The sequence below is a fragment of the Bos indicus genome, chromosome 3, assembly GCF_029378745.1.
Source record: "Bos indicus isolate NIAB-ARS_2022 breed Sahiwal x Tharparkar chromosome 3, NIAB-ARS_B.indTharparkar_mat_pri_1.0, whole genome shotgun sequence".
In the NCBI taxonomy this organism is placed as follows: Eukaryota; Metazoa; Chordata; class Mammalia; order Artiodactyla; family Bovidae; genus Bos; species Bos indicus.
The window spans coordinates 46085108-46107235 of NC_091762.1; the positions used below are offsets into that span (position 1 = coordinate 46085108).

The 22128-nt window shown below is 37.2% G+C and overlaps 1 protein-coding gene across 2 annotated transcripts in view; it reads left to right on the top strand.

Annotated features, from left to right (window-relative positions):
- Positions 1-22128, top strand: part of DPYD (dihydropyrimidine dehydrogenase) — a 922996-nt gene that overhangs the window by 253338 nt on the left and 647530 nt on the right. For both annotated transcript variants that reach the window (XM_070779940.1, XM_070779937.1), the window contains exons 6-7: positions 2777-2973; positions 13276-13357. In XM_070779940.1, the coding sequence (XP_070636041.1) occupies positions 2777-2973; positions 13276-13357 (279 nt within the window). The remainder of the gene's footprint in view (positions 1-2776; positions 2974-13275; positions 13358-22128) is intronic.

Below are 22128 nucleotides of genomic sequence, written 5' to 3' on the forward strand. Positions count from 1 at the left end.
AAAACAACTAGATCATTCAGGTATGACTTAAATCAAATCCCTTATGATTATATAGTGGAAGTGAGAAATAGATTTAAGGGACTAAATCTGATAGAGTGCCTGATGAACTAAGGACAGAGGTTCGTTACATTGTATAGGAGACAGGGATCAAGACCATCCCTATGGAAAAGAAATGCAAAAAAGCAAAATGGATGTCTAGGGAGGCCTTACAAATAGTTGTGAAAAGAAGAGAAGAGAATAGTAAAGGAGAAAAGGAAAGATATAAGCATCTGAATGCAGAGTTCCAGAGAATAGCAAGAAGAGATAAGAAAGCCTTCCTCAGCGACCAATGCAAAGAAATAGAGGAAAACAACAGAATGGGAAAGACTAGACATGTCTTCAAGAAAATTAGAGATACCAAGGGAACATTTCATGCAAAGATGGGCTTGATAAAGGACAGAAATGGTATAGCAGCCTTAAGAGATGGCTATTACTGATCCCAGTTTACAGTTTGAGGAGACTAATGCATGGAGATATTAAAGTCTTTATTCAAGTACTTTACCATGAGAATGATAGAGGTCAAGAGTCAACCTCAAGAGTGTACTTTTAAAGCCAGACCTCTAAATATATTGCCCTCTGAGAGGAAGTTTACAAAGTTTTATTTAGATACTCACTTCATCGGTAAAAACTACTGCTATCAAACTAAGGGAAGGGGAGCAATCAGGTGCAATAATAAGTGGAAAAATAAAAAAATACTGACCCATCTTCCGTTTATGAGTCCATTTTTGCTCACCTGTCAAATTACTGTTAAGAACATTTATTTTGGTTTTGATTTTAATTTTGAATTTCTTCTTTTTAAAAATTTATCTTTTTTAACCAAATTTAAGTTTCCTGGTGAAGTCACATTCTTATAAATTTTTTGAACATGTTCATTGTAGTTTTTCTGTATAAAGTCCATTTGTGATAACAACATGTACTGAATTATGTATTCATATCTATATTTTCTGAGTTATTGGCAGTTCTTAGTTAATGACAGACCTGGGATTTTTGATCAGAAGCCAGGCCTTGTATATGAAAATTTGTAGACATTGTGGTTGACTTATTTACCACAGAAGGTTCACCATTTCATTTGGTAGGTAGACAGAAGTGAGACCATATCACCCTTATCTAAATCAGGAGCTGAGCTGACTCAGGCTGGGTTGCATGTCTACCTCTGGTCTGCTCCACTTGCAGAGTATAACCCTCCATAAGTTTCAGCTGTCTGCTAAGATGTTGTCTAGGACTTTCTCTTCTTTAGCTACTCCTGTACTCTAGTTGTTTCATTTGGTGCATCAGAGTGCAGAAGGCTCCCTTCTGCTTTGCATGCATGCCAAGTTGCTTTAGTCGTGTCTGACTCTTTGTGACCCTGTGGACTGTAGCCCTGCAGGTTCCTCTGTCCATTGGATTCTCCAGGCAAAGATACTGGGGTGGATTGCCTTGCCCTCCTTGGGATCTTCCCGACCCAGGGATCGAACCTATGTCTCCAGGGCATTCTGCACTGGCAGGCGGATTCTTTACCACTGAGCCACCTGGGAAGTCCCCCTTCTGCTTTATAGAGACTTTTCTTTTTAATTGTTGTTTATTTTCTTAGTCTTTTTCTTATGAAGTATAAGAATTAAGCTTTTCTATACTTTCTTCTCGGAGAAGGCAATGGCACCCCACTCCAGTACTCTTGCCTGGAGAATCTCATGGACAGAGGAACCTGGTAGGCTGCAGTCCATGGGGTTGCTGAGGGTCGGACACGACTAAGCGACTTCACTTTCACTTTTCACTTTCATGCATTGGAGAAGGAAATGGCAACCCACTCTAGTGTTCTTGCCTGGAGAATCTCAAGGACGGCGGGGCCTGTGGGCTGCCGTCTATGGGGTCGCACAGAGTCAGACATGACTGAAGCGACTTAGCAGCAGTAGCAGCAGCATACTTTCTTCTGCTTCAGGTTTCTAGCCTCTTACATTCCCCAAACCCTGTGTTGCTCTAGTCCTAGAAGATTACCTAAGATCTCTCTTGCTCTTTCTTCTGAGCCTTGGTCTTCTATCTACAAGATTCCTCATTTTGCTAAGAAGTCACCGATTCCCTCAGGATAAAAGTAACTCCTATTCTATCATCTCATTTCTCTGATGTTCTCTTTTTACTTGCGATCATGGCTCCTGTAGTCAGAGTTACTTCAGAGGCTATCCAGTGCTTCCAACATATTTTTGAAAAGTTATCCTTCAAAAACTAGTCTGTCACAATCAGAAACAGATGCCATAAATTATTTACTGAATATCTACGTGCCAGGATAGTGCTCACTGCTGGTTATACATGGTAACATGTGTCTAAAATATTTAAAACAGTTAAGTTATATGTGTGCATTTTTATATCTGACCTATTCTCTGACTCAAGAACTAATGTTCTGCTGACTAATATGGAAACGTGACACACATGGTAAATGATTTTCTTAGTAGCAAGCAAAATGTGATTCAGGAGCTCAGAGGAGGAACGCTTAAGTTGGCCCAGAGAGTGGAGTAGGAAAAGTGAGTCAGGAATGCTTCCTAGAAGAAGTGTGACCTTAGGCAGAAATTTCAAAGATTGAGAAAGAGTTAGTCAAGCATAAATTGTCATCGACTGGACCCAATATGACTTCTAAATATCCTATGTTAGTACTTAAAATATGTTTATTTCTATTAAAAGCATAAGTGAATTTTAAAAATTAAAAATACATTTGAGGATGTAAAAGCTATCTTAAAAATTTTAACCATGCCAATTGATTTCTCCATAGGTATTCAAAGCAATGAATATCCCACAAATCAGAAATCCTTCTCTGCCTCCCCCAGAAAAAATGCCTGAAGCCTATTCTGCAAAGATTGCTCTTTTGGGTGCTGGGCCTGCAAGTATAAGTTGTGCTTCGTTCTTGGCTCGATTAGGCTACAATGACATCACTATATTTGAAAAACAAGAATACGTTGGTGGTTTAAGGTAATTCCTACATTTATTTCATGTTCATAGTGTTAAAAATAATGGGGTAAAACAATTATGAATATTGTTGGTTTGTAATCAAATAGGAACTTCAGGTTCACAGATGGTATTTTAACTGTTCTTTTTCCAAATGCTCAAATTTTGATTTCATTATTCACTTTAAATTTGCAGTTGGCTTTAAGTAATATTTATTTTAAAATTTCTCTGTCTAGTTCTGTGAATTTAAGAAAAATCACAGCAAAATATTTTATGAATAGAGGAAACAATCATATGAAAGCTTATTTCATCCCTGTCAATCTTTCCTTTAATGGAGATGTATGTGAGTTTTGCAAATTAGAGATGGGGAAACCTACCTCCACAGAATATTGGATGATTCATTTCAGTGTGTATGTAGATGTGTTGTCTTGGTCATGTATTTTCATTCTCCAATCTCTTAAGTCTTGCATTTGATTATAATTAAGTTAGAGACTACTAAGAATGTTCCATTTTAATGTACATTTATGCAGTGTTTTATCTCATAAGTACCATATTATGATTTGCTATTAAACAACATCATTGTTGTAAACCAGGATTCATCACATAAACATTTATTCCCTTGAAGTTCCACACACAAGTATGGAAAATATTCACTGTGTATAAGTGATTTTCAGATATTCATATCAGTCTTGGACAATGGATGGAGTTTACTTTATTTAAGATAAATGGATTCTGTAGAATAAATAGTGGAAAAAAGGCAGTCTTTTCAATGAGTGATGTTGGGCAAGTTGGACAACTCTATGTAAGTCATTAAACTTAGAACACTTCCTCAAGCCATATATATAAAAGTAAACTCAAAAGTGCTTAAAGACATAAAAGATATGACACCATGAAACTCCTACAAGAAAACATAAGCAAAGCATTCTCTATCTGGTATAAATCTTACGAATATTTTCTTAGATCAATCTCCCAAGGTAAAATAAATAACAACAATAACAACAAAAATAAGTAAATATAACCTAATCAAGCTTGAAAGCATTTGCATAGCAAAGGAAATATTCCACAAAACAAAAATACAATCTGTGGAATGGGAGAAACTGTTTGCAAACAATATGACCAACAAAATTTAATTTCCAAAACAGCTCGTACAACTCAGTGTCAAATTAAAATAAAATAAATAACCCAATCAAAAAATGGGCAGAAGAACTAAGTAAACATTCCTCTAAGAAAGACATACAGAAAGCCAACAGGCACATGTAAAGATGCTCAACATTAATAATCATTCAGTTCAGTTCAGTTCAGTTGCTCAGTCATGTCCCACTCTTTGTGACCCCATGAATCGCAGCACACCAGGCCTCCCTGTCCATCACCAACTCCCGGAGTTCACTCAAACCCACGTCCATTGAGTCGGTGATGCCATCCAGCCATCTCATCCTCTGTCGTCCCCTTTTCCTCCTGCCCCTAATCCCTCCCAGCATCAGAATCTTTTCCAGTGAGTCATCTCTTCTCATGAGGTGGCCAAAGTATTGGAGTTTGAGCTTCAGCATCATTCCTTCCAAAGAACACCCAGGACTGACCTCCTTTAGAATGGACTGGTTGGATCTCCTTGCATTCCAAAGGACTCTCAGGAGTCTTCTCCAACACCACAGTTCAAAAGCATCAATTCTTTGTCGCTCAGCTTTCTTCACAGTCCAACTCTCACATCCATACATGACCACTGGAAAACCATAGCCTTGACCAGATGGACCTTTGTTGGCAAAGTAATGTCTCTACTTTTCAATATGCTATATAGATTGGTCACAACTTTTCTTCCAAGGAGTAAGCCTCTTTTAATTTCATGGCTGCAGTCACCATCTGCAGTGATTTTGGAGCCCAAAAAAATGAAGTCTGACACTGTTTCCGCTGTTTCCCCATCTATTTGCCATGAAGTGATGGGACCGGATGCCATGATCTTCGTTTTGAATGTTGAGCTTTAAGGCAACTTTTTCACTCTCCGCTTTTGCCTTCATCAAGAGGCTTTTTAGTTCCTCTTCACTTTCTGCCATAAGGGTGGTGTCATCTGCATATCTGAGGTTATTGATATTTCTCCCGGCAATCTTGATTCCAGCTTGTGCTTCTTCCAGCCCATCCTTTCTCATGATGTACTCTGCATATAAATTAAATAACCAGGGTGACAATATACAGCCTTGATGTACTCCTTTTCCTATTTGGAACCAGTCTATTGTTCCATGTCCAGTTCTAACTGTTGCTTCCTGACCTGCATATAGGTTTCTCAAGAGGTGGTCTGGTTTTCCCATCTCTTTCAGACTTTTCCACAGTTTATTGTGATCCACACAGTCAAAGGCTTCAGCATAGTCAATAAAGCAGAAATAGATGTTTTTCTGGAAATCTCTTGCTTTTTTGATGATCCAGCAGATGTTGGCAATTTGATCTCTGGTTCCTCACACAATCATTAGAGAAATGCAAATCAAAACGACAATGACAACGACAATGACAAACCTCACTCTGGTCAGAATGGTCATCCTTCAAAAGTTTACAAATAACAAATGCTGGAGAAGTAGTAAAGAAAAGAGAACTGGTCTGCACTCTTGGTTGGAATGTAATTTGGTGGAGCCACTATGGAAAATAGTATAGAGGTTTCTTAGAAAACTAAAAATAGAGCTACCATATGATCCTTCAGTTCCATCCCTGGACAGATATCCACAAAATATGAAAACTCTAATAGGACAAAAATGTATGCATCTTAGTGTTCCTAGCAGCACTCTTTACAGTAGCCAAGATACGGAAGCAACCTAAGTGTTCATTGACAGATGAATGGATAAAGGAGGTGCAGTAAATATACATACAATGTAATATTACTCAGCCATAGAAAGAATGAAATATTGGCATTCACAGTAACTTGGTTGGACCTAAAGATTATCGCACTAAGTGAAGTAAGTCAGACGGAAAGAGACAAATATTACATGATATCACTTACATGGAAACCTAAAAATAATTCAAATAAACTTATTTGCAAACCAAGACTCACATAGAAAACAAACTTATGGTTACCAGAGGGGAAAAGGAGGGTGAGAGAAATGAATTAGGAGCTTGGGGTTAGTAGATACAAACTACTCTACCTAAAATAGATAAGCAACAATGATTTACTGTGTACCATGGGGAACTTATTTCAATATTGTGTAATGTCCTATAATGGAAAATAATCCTAAACATTATAAAATAAATAGAACTTTATAGTAACATGTATTTTATTTAGGATCATAAAAAATTAAATTTATTTTAAGCAGGGACTGGATATTCCTTAAAACATTTGATGTAAAAATGAGCAAGAATTTGCATGATAATTTGATAGTATTACTCAGTTTATTTTTCTTTTTCCCTAATTCTGTTTTTGCAAAAGAAACTCATTGATTATAAAAATATATCCAGTTGGCATATCTGTTGCTTTACTTAGCATTTAAATTTTGAAGGCTACTGAACTATTTTTTAAGCAACAGATTTGTCATATTTAATAATCAGAGAAAAAATTAAATCAAGTTGTGACTAAAATTTATGTTGTTTTTACATTTTATGGCACCTTTAAATATGTATTAATAGATATATAAATATCAACATTGGTATAATGACAATATGCTAAACTACAAGTAAGCTATTATTAATATAAAACTATTAGACTAAATCATCAAGCAAAAATATCACATAGTATGAAGATGCTTTAGAGAGGATATGAAGCTTAAACTGAAGAATAAATATCCTGATAGCCCAGAAGCAATTATTTTTCTGTATTGATGTTTTACTACGTTGAGTTTTAAGGTATCACACATACTTTGTAAATTTTTCTCCTGGAGAGTAAAATACCTAACATATTATTTTGCTGGAATTATTTAGGCTTTTATTTTTAATGGCATTTTACCACAGCTTCATTAATTAGGAAAAACATAATCTATTAGCAACATATATATATATATATATATATATATATATATATATACACATATATACACACTGTACTTTTTTTTCAAATATACACGTCAATGAATATGTGAGCTAGTTTAAAAAATATGAACTTAATTATTGGGTAGCTGTATAGACTAGAAATAATCTTTCTACACTTTAATTGCATTTGCACAAGAAGCTTTAAAAGGAACAATCCCTGTTTGTGAATTATTGTGTTGACAATTTTGGTAGAAGGTTTTTGTGGTAGTTAGCATCTCTATTTTTTTTTTTAATTTTAATTTATTTTTAAACTTTACAGTATTGTATTGGTTTTGCCAAATATCGAAATGAATCCGCCACAGGTATACATGTGTTCCCCATCCTGAACCCTCCTCCCTCCTCCCTCCCCATACCATCCCTCTGGGTCATCCCAGTGCACCAGCTCCAAGCATCCAGTATAGTGCCTCGAACCTGGACTGGCAACTCGTTTCATACATGATAGTATACATGTTTCAATGCCATTCTCCCAAATCTTCCCACCCTCTCCCTCTCCCACAGAGTCCATTAAGACTGTTCTATACATCAGTGTCTCTTTTGCTGTCTCGTATACAGGGTTATTGTTACCACCTTTCTAAATTCCATATATATGTGTTAGTATACTGTATTGGTGTTTTTCTTTCTGGCTTACTTCACTCTGCGATCCAAAAGTCCACAAGCAATAAATGCTGGAGAGGGTGTGGAGAAAAGGGAACCCTCTTACACTGTTGGTGGGAATGCAAACTAGTACAGCCACTATGGAGAACAGTGTGGAGATTCCTTAAAAAACTGGAAGTAGAACTGCCTTATGATCCAGCAATCCCACTGCTGGGCATACACACTGACGAAACCAGAAGGGAAAGAGATACGTGTACCCCAATGTTCATCGCAGCACTGTTTATAATAGCCAGGACATGGAAGCAACCTAGATGTCCATCAGCAGATGAATGGATAAGAAAGCTGTGGTACATATACACAATGGAGTATTACTCAGCCATTAAAAAGAATTCATTGGAATCAGTTCTAATGAGATGGATGAAACTGGAGCCTATTATACAGAGTGAAGTAAGCATCTCTATTTTTTATGCAGGATATGCACTTCTAAATCATATAAATTGACATGAAACTTGTGTTTCTATGTATTTCCTAAACATATTCAGTGGGACAGATTCCCCTGGGTAATGACCAAGCATGTTTAAAAAGAAAAATCTTTTATGATTTACTTTGTTTCCTTTGCCTTTGAATCTTCCCAGTCTCCAGGGACAATCAGGTCAGTTCAGTTCAGTCATGTCCCACTGTTTGCAACTGGACTGTTGTGTGGACTGTATCCGACTCTTTGCAACCCCATGGACTGCATCACACCAGTCTTCCCTGTCCATCACCATCTCCTGGAGCTTGCTCAAACTCATGTCTATCAAGTCAGGGATGCCATCCAACCATCTCATCCTCTATTATCCCCTTCTCCTCCTTTCTTCCATCTTTCTGAGTGTTAAGGTCTTTTCCAGTAATCAGTTCTGCATATCAGGTGGCCAAAATATTGGAGCTTCAGCTTCAGCATCAGTCCTTCCAATGAATATTCAGAAATGATTTTCTTTAGGGTTGATGGGTTTGATCTCCTTGCAGTCCAGGGACAATATGAAGTGTTTAATCAGTCTCCTTTGGATCGTGCCATGGTAGCAGCATGTGTCACTGCTGCAAGATTATAAAAACTGACACTGGAATTTAGCCAGAATCACACTGCAATACTTTTCTACTAATTTATTTTCTCACTTAAAGATACCTCTCATTCTCTTGTATCTTCAAAGTGGCTAAAAAAGATTAAATTAGCTTTGTATTTGAAATCAATTGCTTAAAGAGGTGATGTCAAGTTTTATCTTTCCTTTTCCTTTGCATGCAAACAGAATCTTCTAAACCTGGTGCACAAGTATCACAACCAGTTTGTAAAACACCACTAAGTTGGGTAAAAATTATCCAGGACTTAATCCCTATTGTATGGTGTCACGATAGTGTCAACAAATTTGTAAAATAATCAGTTTTGCTTTCCTTGAATTGTGGCTTCTCCCCCACCAGTATGTGAGTTTTAAAAGTTTAAAGGACTTGATATTATGATAACAAAGTTATATGAATGTGGTATTACATACAAATGTATACATGTATATGTATATATATATATGTATACTTTCTGATTGTTTTCTATTATAAAATTAATATATATGAATTATGACTTTTTGTTAAATAGTGTAAATAGAATAATAACGTCCTTTGCCTTAGCTAATTTAGATGTTATGTTTTCACTATGTCTATTGCATTTCATGTTGACTAACAATAAAGAAATAGGGTTTAGGTGAAATAGTTTTATTCGCAGAAAGTATTTTGAGAACATGTGTGATGTAACACAAATTTAAAATGTGGTACCTGTATCATAATAAACTAAAGCAAAGTTTTTTCAAAGTATGAGAATTGTGCTTTAAAAAGAAGGGAAGGAGGTTGTTTTTAATTAATTCCATTTAGATGAAAGAAACATGAACATACAAGAATAATTTTTTTTTTCAGGATATCTGAGCACTCCACTGACTGACTGTACTAAAAGATTTGTGGCCACAAGGAAAGTTTCTTTTGAAACTTTCTTGTTAAAAGAGAACATATAGAATAAAAGGTTGTCTTTATAAACACAACAAACTTGAGATGTAACTATTCTAATTAAATTCCATCTTCTGTCCTCATATCACCTTTCTCAGTGTGCAGTCTTGAGGGTAAGCTCCCTCTCTCCCGATTTTCCTTCCTTCCTTCTTTCCTTCCTTCCTTCATTTTTTATTTATTTATCTCCTACTATGTGCTGGTCATTACCTTAGCCCATCGAGTTACAATGGTAAATAAAGCAAAGTGCCTGTTCTCATGGGAGCATATGTTCTGGTAGTGAGTTGTTTAAGTCACTCAGCCATGTCCGGCTCTTTGCGACCCCATGGACTTCAGCATGCTAGGCTTCCTTGTCCTTCACTATCTCCTGGAGATTGCTCAAACTCATGTCTATTGAGTCAATAATTCCATCCAACCATCTCATCCTCTGTCACTCCTTCTCCTCCTGTTCTCTGTCCTTCCCAGAATCAAGGTCTTTTCCAGTGAGTATAATCTTCTTATCAGGCAGCTAAAGTGGTGCTTCAGCTTCAGCATCAGTCCTTTCAATGAATATTTAGGGTTGATTTCCTTTAGGGTCGACTGGCTGGATCTCCTTACTGTCCAAGGGACTCTTAAGAGTCTTCTCTAACACCACAGTTCAAAAGCATCAACTCTTTGGTGCTCAGCCTTCTTTACAGTCCAATTCTCAGATCCGTACATGATTACTGGAAAAGCCAGCATTGACTATACAGACCTTTGCCATTAAAGTGATGGCTCTGCTTTTTAATATGCTGTCTCTTCCAACAACACAAGAGAAGATTCTACACATGGACATCACCAGATGGTCAACACCAAAATCAGATTGATTATATTTTTTGCAGCCAAAATGGAGAAGCTCTATACAGTCAGCAAAAAGGAGACCGGGAGATGACTGTGGCTCAGATCATGAACTCCTTATTGCCAATTCAGACTTAAATTGAAGAAAGTAGGTAAAACCACTAGACCATTCAGGTATGACCTAAATCAAATTCCTTATGATTATAGTGTGGGAGTGAGAAATAGATTTAAGGGACAAGATCTGATAGACAGAGTGTCTGATGAACTATGGTTGGAGGTTCGTGACATTGTACAGGAGACATGGATCAAGATCATCCCCATGGAAAAGAAATTCAAAAAAGGAAAATGGCTGTCTAAGGAGGCCTTAAAAATAGCTGTGAAACAAAGAGAAGCAAAAAGCAAAGGAGAAAAGGAAAGATATAAGTATCTGAATGCAGATAAGAAAGCTTTCCTCAGCGATCAATGCAAAGAAATAGAGGAAAACAATAGAATGGGAAAGACTAGAGATCTCTTCAAGAAAATTGGAGATACCAAGGGAACATTTCATGCAAAGCTGGGCTCGATAAAGGACAGAAATGATATGGACCTAAAAGAAGCAGAAGATATTAAGAAGACGTGGCAAGAATACACAGGAGAACCATACAAAAAACAACTTCACAACCCAGATAATCATGATGGTGTGATCACTCACCTAGAGCCAGACATCCTGGAATGTGAAGTCAAGTGGGCCTTAGAAAGCATCACTATGAACAAAGCTAGTGGAGGTGATGGAATTCCAGTTGAGCTATTTCAAATGCTGAAAGATAATGCTGTGAAAGTGCTACACTCAATATGCCAGCAAATTTGGAAAACTCAGCAGTGGCCACAGGACTGGAAAAGGTCAGTTTTCATTTCAATCCCAAAGAAAGGCAATGCCAAAGAATGCTCAAACTACCACACAGTTGTACTCATCTCACATGCTAGTAAAGTAATGCTCAAAATTCTCCAAGCCAGGCTTCAGCAATATGTGAACTGTGAACTTCCAGATGTTCAAGCTGTTTTAGAAAAGGCAGAGGAACCAGAGATCAAATTGCCAACATCCGCTGGATCATGGAAAAAGCAAGAGAGTTCCAGAAAAACATCTATGTCTGCTTTATTGACTATGCCAAAGCCTTTGACTGTGTGGATCACAATAAACTGTGGAAAAGTCTGAAAGAGATGGGAATACCAGACCACCTGACCTGCCTCTTGAGAAACCTGTATGCAGGTCAGGAAGCAACAGTTAGAACTGGACATGGAACAACAGACTGGTTCCAAATAGGAAAAGGAGTATGTCAAGGCTGTATATTATCACCCTGCTTATTTAACTTATACACAGAGTACATCATGAGAAACATTGGGCTGGAAAAGAACAAGCTGGAATCAAGATTGCCAGGAGAAATATCAATAACCTCAGATATGCAGATGATACCACCCTTATGGCAGAAAGTGAAGAGGAACTAAAAAGCCTCTTGACGAAGGTGAAAGAGGAGAGTGAAAAAGTTGGCTTAAAGCTCAACGTTCAGAAAACGAAGATCATGGCATCTGGTCCCATCACTTCATGGCAAATAGATGGGGAAACAGTGGAAACTGACTTTATTTTTCTGGGCTCCAAAGTCGCTGCAGATGGTGACTGCAGCCATGAAATTAAAAGACGCTTACTCCTTCGAAGGAAAGTTATGACCAACCTAGATAGCATATTAAAAAGCAGAGATATTACTTTGCAACAAAGATCCATCTAGTCAAGGCTATGGTTTTTCCAGTGGTCATGTATGGATGTGAGAGTTGGACTGTGAAGAAAGCTGAGTGCCGAAGAATTGATGCTTTTGAACTGTGGTGTTGGAGAAGACTCTTGAGAGTCCCTTGGACTGCAAGGAGATCCAACCAGTCCATCCTAAAGGAGATCAGTCCTAGGTGTTCATTGGAAGGACTGATGCTGAAGCTGAAACTCCAATACTTTGGCCACCTGATGCGAAGAGTTGACTCATTGTAAAATATCCTGATGCTACAAGGGATTGGGGACAGGAGGAGAAGGAGATGACAGAGGATGAGATGGCTGGATGGCATCACCAACTCAATGGACATGAGTTTGAGTGAGCTCTGAGAGTTGGTAATGGACAGGGAGGCCTGGTGTGCTGCGATTCATGGGGTCGCAAAGAGTCAGACACGAATGAGCGACTGAACTGAACTGAATTAGGTTTGTCATAGCTTATCTTGACCTGCATGCAGGTTTCTCAGGAGGCACGTCAGGTGGTCTGGTATTTCCATCTCTTTAAGAATTTTCCACAGTTTGTTATGAGACCAACACAGTCAAAGACTTTAGCTTAATCGGTGAAGCAGAAGTATATGTTTTTCTGGAACTCTTTTGCTTTGCAATATATTTTTTCCTATATAAAAGTACAGTTTTTAGTGAGCATATCACACACTCATACATACATGTTCTGTAATTATATAGAAAATATATATACTTTTCTATATAGTTATTGAATACATATGTATGTATGATGTACATATCAAAAACTGTATACTTTCAAATAATTTTTTATTTTTTAAGATATTCTTCTCTTAAGACATTTATGGAATTGCTAGTAAATAGATCAACTAAATATTGTGATATACTTAAATGTATAGGAATTGCTTTTGATGAATTCTCTAGTATTTGTTTTTCATTGTTTTTATTTTTTCATAAATTTCTACTGTTCCTGTAATAACACATTCATATTTTGTCATGCATATAAAAATGTGTATTTCCTCACATGCATCTTATACATTATGAAAATACCCATAGAAGAAATACTTATTCCTTTAATACTGATCAGAAACACGTGTTGCATTTTTTAAACTGCTGACTTTTCCACAAATGTTTCTCTCTCTTTTTTTTAGTACTTCTGAAATCCCTCAGTTCCGGCTGCCATATGATGTAGTAAATTTTGAGATTGAGCTTATGAAGGACCTTGGTGTAAAGGTAAGTGAAAAACATAACATTTATGTATTGCTTTAAAAGAAAGGAGTAAGCTCTGTATTGAAGATTAACAGCAAAATGTCACACACTTTAGGAAAGAACAATTAAAAGCTACACCAGGCAGAAGCAGAAAGATGCTTCTCCTTGCTTAGGGCATTTGTCTGTCTACTGTCTGAATGCCACTAGCCTGGAAAAGGGCAATCAATAGTTCTCATCTGGCACGCCTGCATGTGATTAATTGTCTGTGAGAAACAAATTCCTAAATTGCTTTAGGGGTTCAGTGCAGCTAATAGAAGGATTTGGTTTCTTTAATCACATTTTTTTTTCTTTTTGTGGAAGTTATGTGAACTCTGAAACATTTGTATTACACAATTTGGGACAAAATTTCTTACAATTTTATTTTATTTACTATATGCATAATGTCAGTAGTGTTAACGTTATAATCGTTTTTCAATATAAACAGCAATTCAGCAAGGTAGAAAGCAACAATTCTGTATTTTTAATTGTTTTGTGAAATAAATATTGTGTTGTTCTTTTAAAGATGATCAAAACTCAATACATTTTACTTTTAGATATAGCTTTAGATATTTCCATTCTTTTGTATTATATTTAGTGATATATTCTGGCTCTTCACCTAAATTTATTGCTATTTTTTTTCAAAACTTTTATTACCTTTCCATGACAGATACAAAATAATAGATTAATGGAATATTATAAATTACACAATACATTGTTGTAAGTACATATAAAAACTGTTTTGAAAAGTGGTTAGCAAACTATTCATGATTCTTGCATTTAGAAATACAAAATGAAATAACCAGTAAAAAGAAAAACACTCATAACAATATTTTGTGTTTTTATACTTATAATTAATTGTATTTGGCAGTGGTTAGGTGATGAAATGTGTATACAATCACCAAAGAAAAACTCTTCTAGCAAATATGAAATACAAATGTGCACACCTTTATGAAAACTGTTCAAAATAATGTTCAAAATAGATTTAAGGGTGATTACTTGCTTCAAATAAATATATCCTGAAAAGTTCTTTAAATGTCTTTCATTTTGAATGCAAGTTCTTACCTAAATCTCGTTAAGTAAGGAAATGATTTTGAGACCTCAAAGTAATATATTAGGTGTTACTTGAAATTGAAGATAAATCAAAAATTAATTTAAGACACATCTAAATTCATCTTATAAATAATTATAAAATTGCATTCAATTTCTACCTTACTGGATATGTTGCATAAAGTAGGGCATACCCATTACTCTTACTAGGAAACTCATCAAGACATAGTGACATAGTAGTAGTCAGTGCACTGAGTGCCAGAAAATGTACATTTCAGCTACAGTTTTGTCTCTTCCTAATTTTATAGTCAGATAACCTTGATGAAGTCAATTAATGTCCTTCACCTTGGTCAGTATTTGTTCAAAGGGAAAAGTATGCTATTACCACTTTTATAAACAGATCTGCTTATATATGCCTGAAAATATATGTGCTCTGGACATGTGTAATAATCCAGTAGCGTAGAATGCCTTTGGGAAGGTGTAGGAAGTCATTGGAGAAGGCAATGGCACCCCACTCCAGTACTCTTGCCTGGAAAATCCCATGGACGGAGGAGCCTGGTGGGCTGCAGTCCATGGGGTCGCTAAGAGTCGAACACGACTGAGCGACTTCACTTTCACTTTTCACTTTCATGCATTGGAGAAGGAAATGGCAACCCACTCCAGTGTTCTTGCCTGGAGAATCCCAGGGACGGTGGAGCCTGGTGGGCTGCCGTCTCTGGGGTCGCACAGTCAGACACGACTGAAGTGACTTAGCAGCAGCAGCAGCAGGAAGTCATTTATCATCATTTTGTACATTTGAATTTTAAACCCTATGAATTTATTATATTATTGAGAAATTATTAGAACCTGAATTGAGGAGGTTAATGCTATCTTGTCCATCACTCAGGTTGTTTTAAAATTTGAAGGAAATAAAGTATTCAAACTTGCTTTGTAAACAAAAAATTCTATGTACAATTCTGAAGAGAGACAGTAACAAGATTTGTTTTCAGCTTTGAGGACTGGCATCCATTGATGAAGTACTTTCATCTTTTATGACTTATCAAACTTACCCATGAAAGGATATATCTTTTAAAAAATGGTCTACTCTCGTTACCACTTTTTCCTCATCAGCACATTCTTCTTATAACCTGCCTCATGTTTTTACTTCTCAGCTAACACTGTATATTTTAAAGTCAACAATAATTTACTGGCAATGAAGTGGATTTTTCTCTGGATTTATTCTCTTTGGCTTCTGGGCAGCATGTGATATATTCTTATATGTATGTATGTAACTGTGCATGTGTGTGCATGTATCTATATATATGTGTATGTATTTTTAGCTTTCATGATCTAGCATTATCTTGGATATTACCTGTTTTTTCTCTCTATTAGATTTGTTTCAATTATTTGATAAAATTATTAAGAATTTACTTTGGCCAAGTTAATTACTAAGGATTCTTCTAGTACCATCTTTCTTTTGAACTCCAGTTCTGTATTCTTAGTAGTTTAATGAGCATATTTATCATCCAAATAACATACATTCATCATATCTAAGCTTAGCATAATTAATTATCTTCCCTCCCAACTATGTTCTTCTAAATTTCTTATTGAGTAATTTCAACTTATTTCATATCTATAGCTGATAGATTATTTCTTATTTATTTTAAACTGAATTTTTCCAATCAAAGATTGTGTCACAGTAAAACTCTATTTGTACGTTGTATGTATGTATGTATGTATATTATACACACACACACATATATATATATATACTTTTTTCTTCCACTGTTTCATTGTCTGGAATCCCTAGTATGTCGTAAATGTGATAATACATGGCATCTTTTCAGATCTATGAAATAACATTTTTATCATACTGAATAAATATTTTCTTTTTCTAGATTTATTAATATAATAGTAACATTCCTGTAGTAATTTTTTTTATTTTAATGAAGAAAGTTGGGCACGACTGAGCGACTTCACTTTCACTTTTCACTTTCATGCATTGGAGAAGGAAATGGCAACACACTCCAGTGTTCTTGCCTGGAGAATCCCAGGGATGGGGGAGCCTGGTGGGCTGCCATTTATGGGGTCGCACAGGGTTGGACACGACTGAAGTGACTTAGCAGCAGCATACCTTCCTCTAATGGCTTTAGCAATATATGCCTGACTACTCTAAAACATCCCAGCTAAATTCAGGTAAAATTCACTTCACATCAAGCTTAGTGTAAGTTGTTGTTCAGTTGTAAAGTTGTGTCCAACTCTGTAACCCCATGGTCCTGGGATGAGGGAGTTAGGTCTTGTGATTCTGACTTGTTCTTTCCTTTCTTCAGTTGAGTTGGCTGGAAAGAATGTTAAGGTGCTTATTGTTCTTAAGAGAAGCATGAGAAAGCACAAAGTCTTCTGCAGTTGTGCCCAGAAAATATTCTGTAAAGTAACCATTGACATTGGTTCAAGGATCTTTACAAAGAATATTCCAGGATGAGCATGTAGGCTGCAGCTTGAGGCCATGGGAAGGATTGTTATCTGAGACCTGTTTGTGAGGGGAATATTTATGGCAAAAGAAGTTTGCTGAACTTAGGGTTTAGGAATAATTAAGAATAGCTTAGAAGCCTTTTTAGGAGATAGTGATCTTAAGATGCTAGGGGCAAACAGGATTTAGAAAGATAAGAAATAAACTGAGGAATGTAGCATGAGTTACAATGTAATCACAAGTATAGGACACATAAGAGGAAGTAGATAATAGATAGTCAAGCCAATTCTGAGAGAATCCCTGAAGCAGGAACTCTGCTTGTAGGGCAACAATGATTTCTGGAGATAATAAATCTGGGTGGGGGAACTAAAAATGTCAAACCTCTGACCTAATGCTTTTGTCAACATATAAAGAAAACCTGAAGCTTGAAATAAACAAGTAGTCCCGAACCTCGAGTCAGAGGCTACATCATTGTCCGCCGACACCATTCACCCCTTCAGGCTGATTTCCTGGAGCTGGACTCCGGCAGGGATGGTCTTGATCCCTGTCTCCTGTACAATGTCACGAAACTCTGTCCATAGTTCATCAGGCACTCTGTCTATCAGATCTGGTCCCTTAAATCTATTTCTCACTTCATAATCATAAGGGATTTGATTTAGGTCATACCTGAATGGCCTAGTGGTTTTCCCTACTTTCTTCAATTTAAGTCTGAATTTGGCAATAAGGAGTTCATGATCTGAGCCACAGTCAAACATTATTTTGAACAGTTTTCATAAAGGTGTGCACATTTGTATTTCATATTTGCTAGAAGAGTTTTTCTTTGGTGATTGTATACACATTTCATCACCTAACCACTGCCAAATAAAATTAATTATAAGTATAAAAACACAAAATTCTGTTATGAGTGCTTTTCTTTTTATTGGTTATTTTAATTTGTATTTCTAAATGCAAGAATCATGAATAGTTTGCCCTGCTTCATTCTGTACTCCAAGGCCAAATTTGCCTTTTACTCCAGGTATTTCTTGACTTCCTACTTTTGCATTCAAGTCCTCTACAGTGAAAAGGACATCTTTTTTGGATGTTAGTTCTAAAATGTCTTGTAGGTCTTCATAGAACCATTCAGCTTCAGCTTCTTCAGCATTACTGATTGGGGCACAGGCTTGGATTACCGTGATATTGAATGGTTTGCCTTGGAAATGAACAGACATCATTCTATCGTTTTTGAGATTGCATCAAAGTACTGCATTTCAGACTCTTGTTGACCATGATTGTCCTCTATTTCTTCTAATGGATTCCTGCCCACAGTAGTAGATATAATGGTCATCTGAGTTAAATTCACCCATTCCAGTCCATTTTAGTTTGCTGATTCCTACAATGTCGATGTTTACTCTTGCCGTCTCCTGTTTGACCACTTCCAATTTGCCTTGATTCATGGACCTAACATTCCAGGTTTCTATGCAATAGTGCTCTTTACAGCATTGGACCTTGCTTCTATCACCAGTCACATCCACAACTTGGTGTTGTTTTTGCTTTGGCTCCATCCCTTCATTCTTTCTGGAGTTATTTCTCCACTAATCTACAGTAGCCTATTGGGCCCTTACCAACCTGGGGAGTTCCTCTTTCAGTATCCTAGCATTTTGCCTTTTCATACTGTTCATGGGGTTCTCAACCAAGAATACTGAAGTGGTTTGCCATTCCCTTCTCCAGTGGACCACATTCTGTCAACCTCTCCACCATGACCTGTCCGTCTTGGGTGGCCCCACATGGCATGGCTTAATTTCATTGAGTTAGATGAGGCTGTGGTCCGTATGATCAGATTGGCTAGTTTTCTGTGGTTATGGTTTCCGTGTGTCTGCCCTCTGATGCTCTCTTGCAACATCTACCGTCTTACTTGGGTTTCTCTTACCTTGGACGTGGGGTATCTCTTCACGGCTGGTTCAGGAAAGTGCAGCTGCTGCTCCTTACCTTGGAGGAGGTCGCCCCTCCTGACCTTGAACATGCAGTTGCTCCCTCTTGGCCCTCCTGTGCCTGCACAGCCACTTCTCCTTGGACATAGGGTAGCTCTTCTTGGCCGCCGCCCCTGACCTCAAAGGTGGGGTAGCTCCTCTCGGCTGCCGCCTCTGACCTTGGACGTGGGGTAGCTCCTCTGGGCCGCTGCCCGTGACGTTGGATGTGGGGTAACTCCTCTCAGCTGCTGCCCCTGACCTCGGATGGTCCTAGTCCCAGTAAATTAACACTGGGAATTAAACTATTTATCTTTGTAGTTTTCTATACACAAAAGTATAGTTCAACTTGTTTGCTTCCTCTAGGGTGGAAACAGACTGAAAAATGCAAAATGTTTGTGCATCCTTCTTGTATGTTACATATTCAGGGGCATGTTCACTCTATCAGGGTGGAAAATTTGGGATATTTTCATTCCCCTTTGATAAATCACATAACACCCCTACGAAACTACACATACCCATACACACAAACACACACACAGGCACACAAATACCACCTCAGAGAGGGGGTCTTTCTTGAATTTTTTTTGCTGAGACCAATTAATAAACCAAACCTAACGTCAAGTATTATGAGCATCAATTCTGTTGATAAGCCCATTGACAGGGCAATACACTGCTCAGCTTTAGAAACTGTATACTTACTCAGATTAATAAAATTTTATTTAAAATATTTGGACCTGTAGTTTTCTTTTATGTCTAATCTTCATTATATATTGGGATTGAGATCATTAAAAAAATAAGCACTAGAACTTTTATCATTCTTTCTTATCAGAAATAGTTTAATACAAAGTCTACTCTTTGCAAAGTAAATTGCAATTCTAAAGATTCATTATTCAATACTTTCAATAGCATCTCATTCCACTAACTGTAATAGTAATACCCACTATTAGATACTTAGTATTAAATACTTTTAATATATGTGTTTAATTATCCAGTTTATTTCATGGTATTTGATGTATTCCAGAGTTCTGAATTATCAGTTACTAATCTCACCTTGGTTGTTCCCTGCTTACAAACTTTCAAATTAAAATTAGAACTAGTATTTTAGTAAAAAAAAAAAAAAAGTGCCCTCTATGTTATATTCCAAGTCCCCTTACTTTCTCTTTCTATTCTTTGCTTTGTGCTTTACATTCCAGAAACACTACATTTTCAGTAGTTCTCCACATGCAATATGTTGTTCTGTGTTTCTGAGGATAGTTCTTGCTCTGCGCTTCATTCTCCTTTTAACCTCAACAGACGTAAGTGCGTAGCTGTTATATGTGCTGCTTCTGCCATTAAAGTACATATTTGACTTTGGTAAAGGTTGTCAAAGCTTTTTTGTCCCTTAGTATCATCATTTGTAAAATGAAGATCATTCTGTCATTTTTGAGATTGCACCCAAATACTGCATTTTACACTCTTTTGTTGACTATGAGGGCCACTCCATTTTTTCTAAGGGATTCTTGCCCACAGTAGTAGATACAGTGATCATCTTAAATCCACCCATTCCCATCCATTTTCCCTGATGATCCCACTTCATAACACTATTGTGAGGATGAAAAAAGTCCTCTTTACAGTACTTAAAAGAGAGTTTTGCACTTAGTTAAGTACTCTATGCAGGTTAGCTACAATTATTTTTTAATGGATAAACTTTGTTCTTCCACTATGAATCAGTTTAGAGACTTTGTTTTTTGAAACATATTGCCTTCAAAACTCAAAGCAGCCTACCAGACATTTTGCTTCCTTATTTAATATTGGTAAATGAGTGCAAAATTGCAGTAAATTCTTTTATTTTTGAAGTATATACTGACAGATACCTGACAAGTAGACCTCATTGAAGTGACTAATCCCTGATCTTCATGAGGTTGATCTTCTGCCCTCTGGAGTCTATGCTTCTTAAAGTCTCCAGCATACCAGCTACTCCTTGCTTATGTTGTCCAGTCTGCATGATGTTTTCAACGCAAGGGATCATAATGATATGCTATGCTATGGCCAGGTTGTTTCAGATTATGTATATTATTGTAGAAGATAATTGACATATTCTTGAGGCAAACCAGTAAATGAATATTCTTGTTTCTCCCATGAATGTGAACTGTTTCCGATCCCTTTTCCGCAGCAACAGGATGAAAAGTACGCATTCACCAAATCAATGGCCATGTGCAGTGTACCTGTAGGCTTACCTAATCTGCAGTAATACCACATTTGCCATAGACACTGCAGTCAGGACTACACTTTGGTCAAATCTGCAGTAGTTTACATTCTCCAGGAATCATCTTGTCTCAGCAGGGCCAGACTGGGGAATGAAATAGAAGTAGAACATAGACCACCACCATCTCTCACTATTCCACCCACTCCAGACTACGATATTGTGTTTGATTTAGTCTCTTGACCAGGGTTTCAGAAGTTTTCTGGCCTTCCCAACTATTGTAGCTATAATAGCTCTTACTTTGTAGACCAGAGACCCATTGTGGGGGTTACTTCTACTGACACATTTAACATTTTGGTTATGCACCTAGAGGCTTGGGGATAACCACTACCTGGGTTGCCAGTGAATTTGAGGTTCTTTCTTCATCACGAAAGAATTCAGAGATGAAGCAGAGAGGTTAAGAAAGTGAAGTGAAAGTTTATTTAAGCAAGGATACGCTCTCAGAGGGAGAGTGAGCAGGCACTTCAGGAGCTGCCACCGGGTTTCTTTGGAAGCCACTTATGAGGGGCCTACAAATGAAAGGGTGGACTATTCACTGGGGAAGGAGGGATTTTTGTCACCATATAGCTTGAGTTAAAAGTGTCATGGCTTCATGGTGTCCTTATACAATGATTACTTCTTATCTGTTAGACTAATCTTATGGTAATGAGGGCCCAAGGAGAAAAGGTTGCATTTGGATTCAGGAGATTCACCCTTTTCCCTACCTTTCTTTGCCTGCTACTTGGATTCTTATCACCCTAAATATATTGTTTCCTATAAGTCTGAAGGCTCCTACTTTACTTTGTCTGTCTATGGACTCCTGCTGCTTATACGTTGGGTGGTTTAGGCCCTTGCCCCCATTTCTCTGCTTGTACCTGGTTATTTACCTGCTGTAACACCCGGAGCTATGCTCCACTTAGGCCAACTGTGAACTTTATCTAGGCCTATTTTTCACCCTGTCTCTGTAGGCCCCGCTCCTCAGATATCAAGTCAATGAAGAGCCTTTTCCAGTGTCCTTGAAAATGTGTGATTATTCCCCTTCCCCAGTGTGCATACAGTTACATGGGTAAATGGCCATAATTCCTTTTGAAGA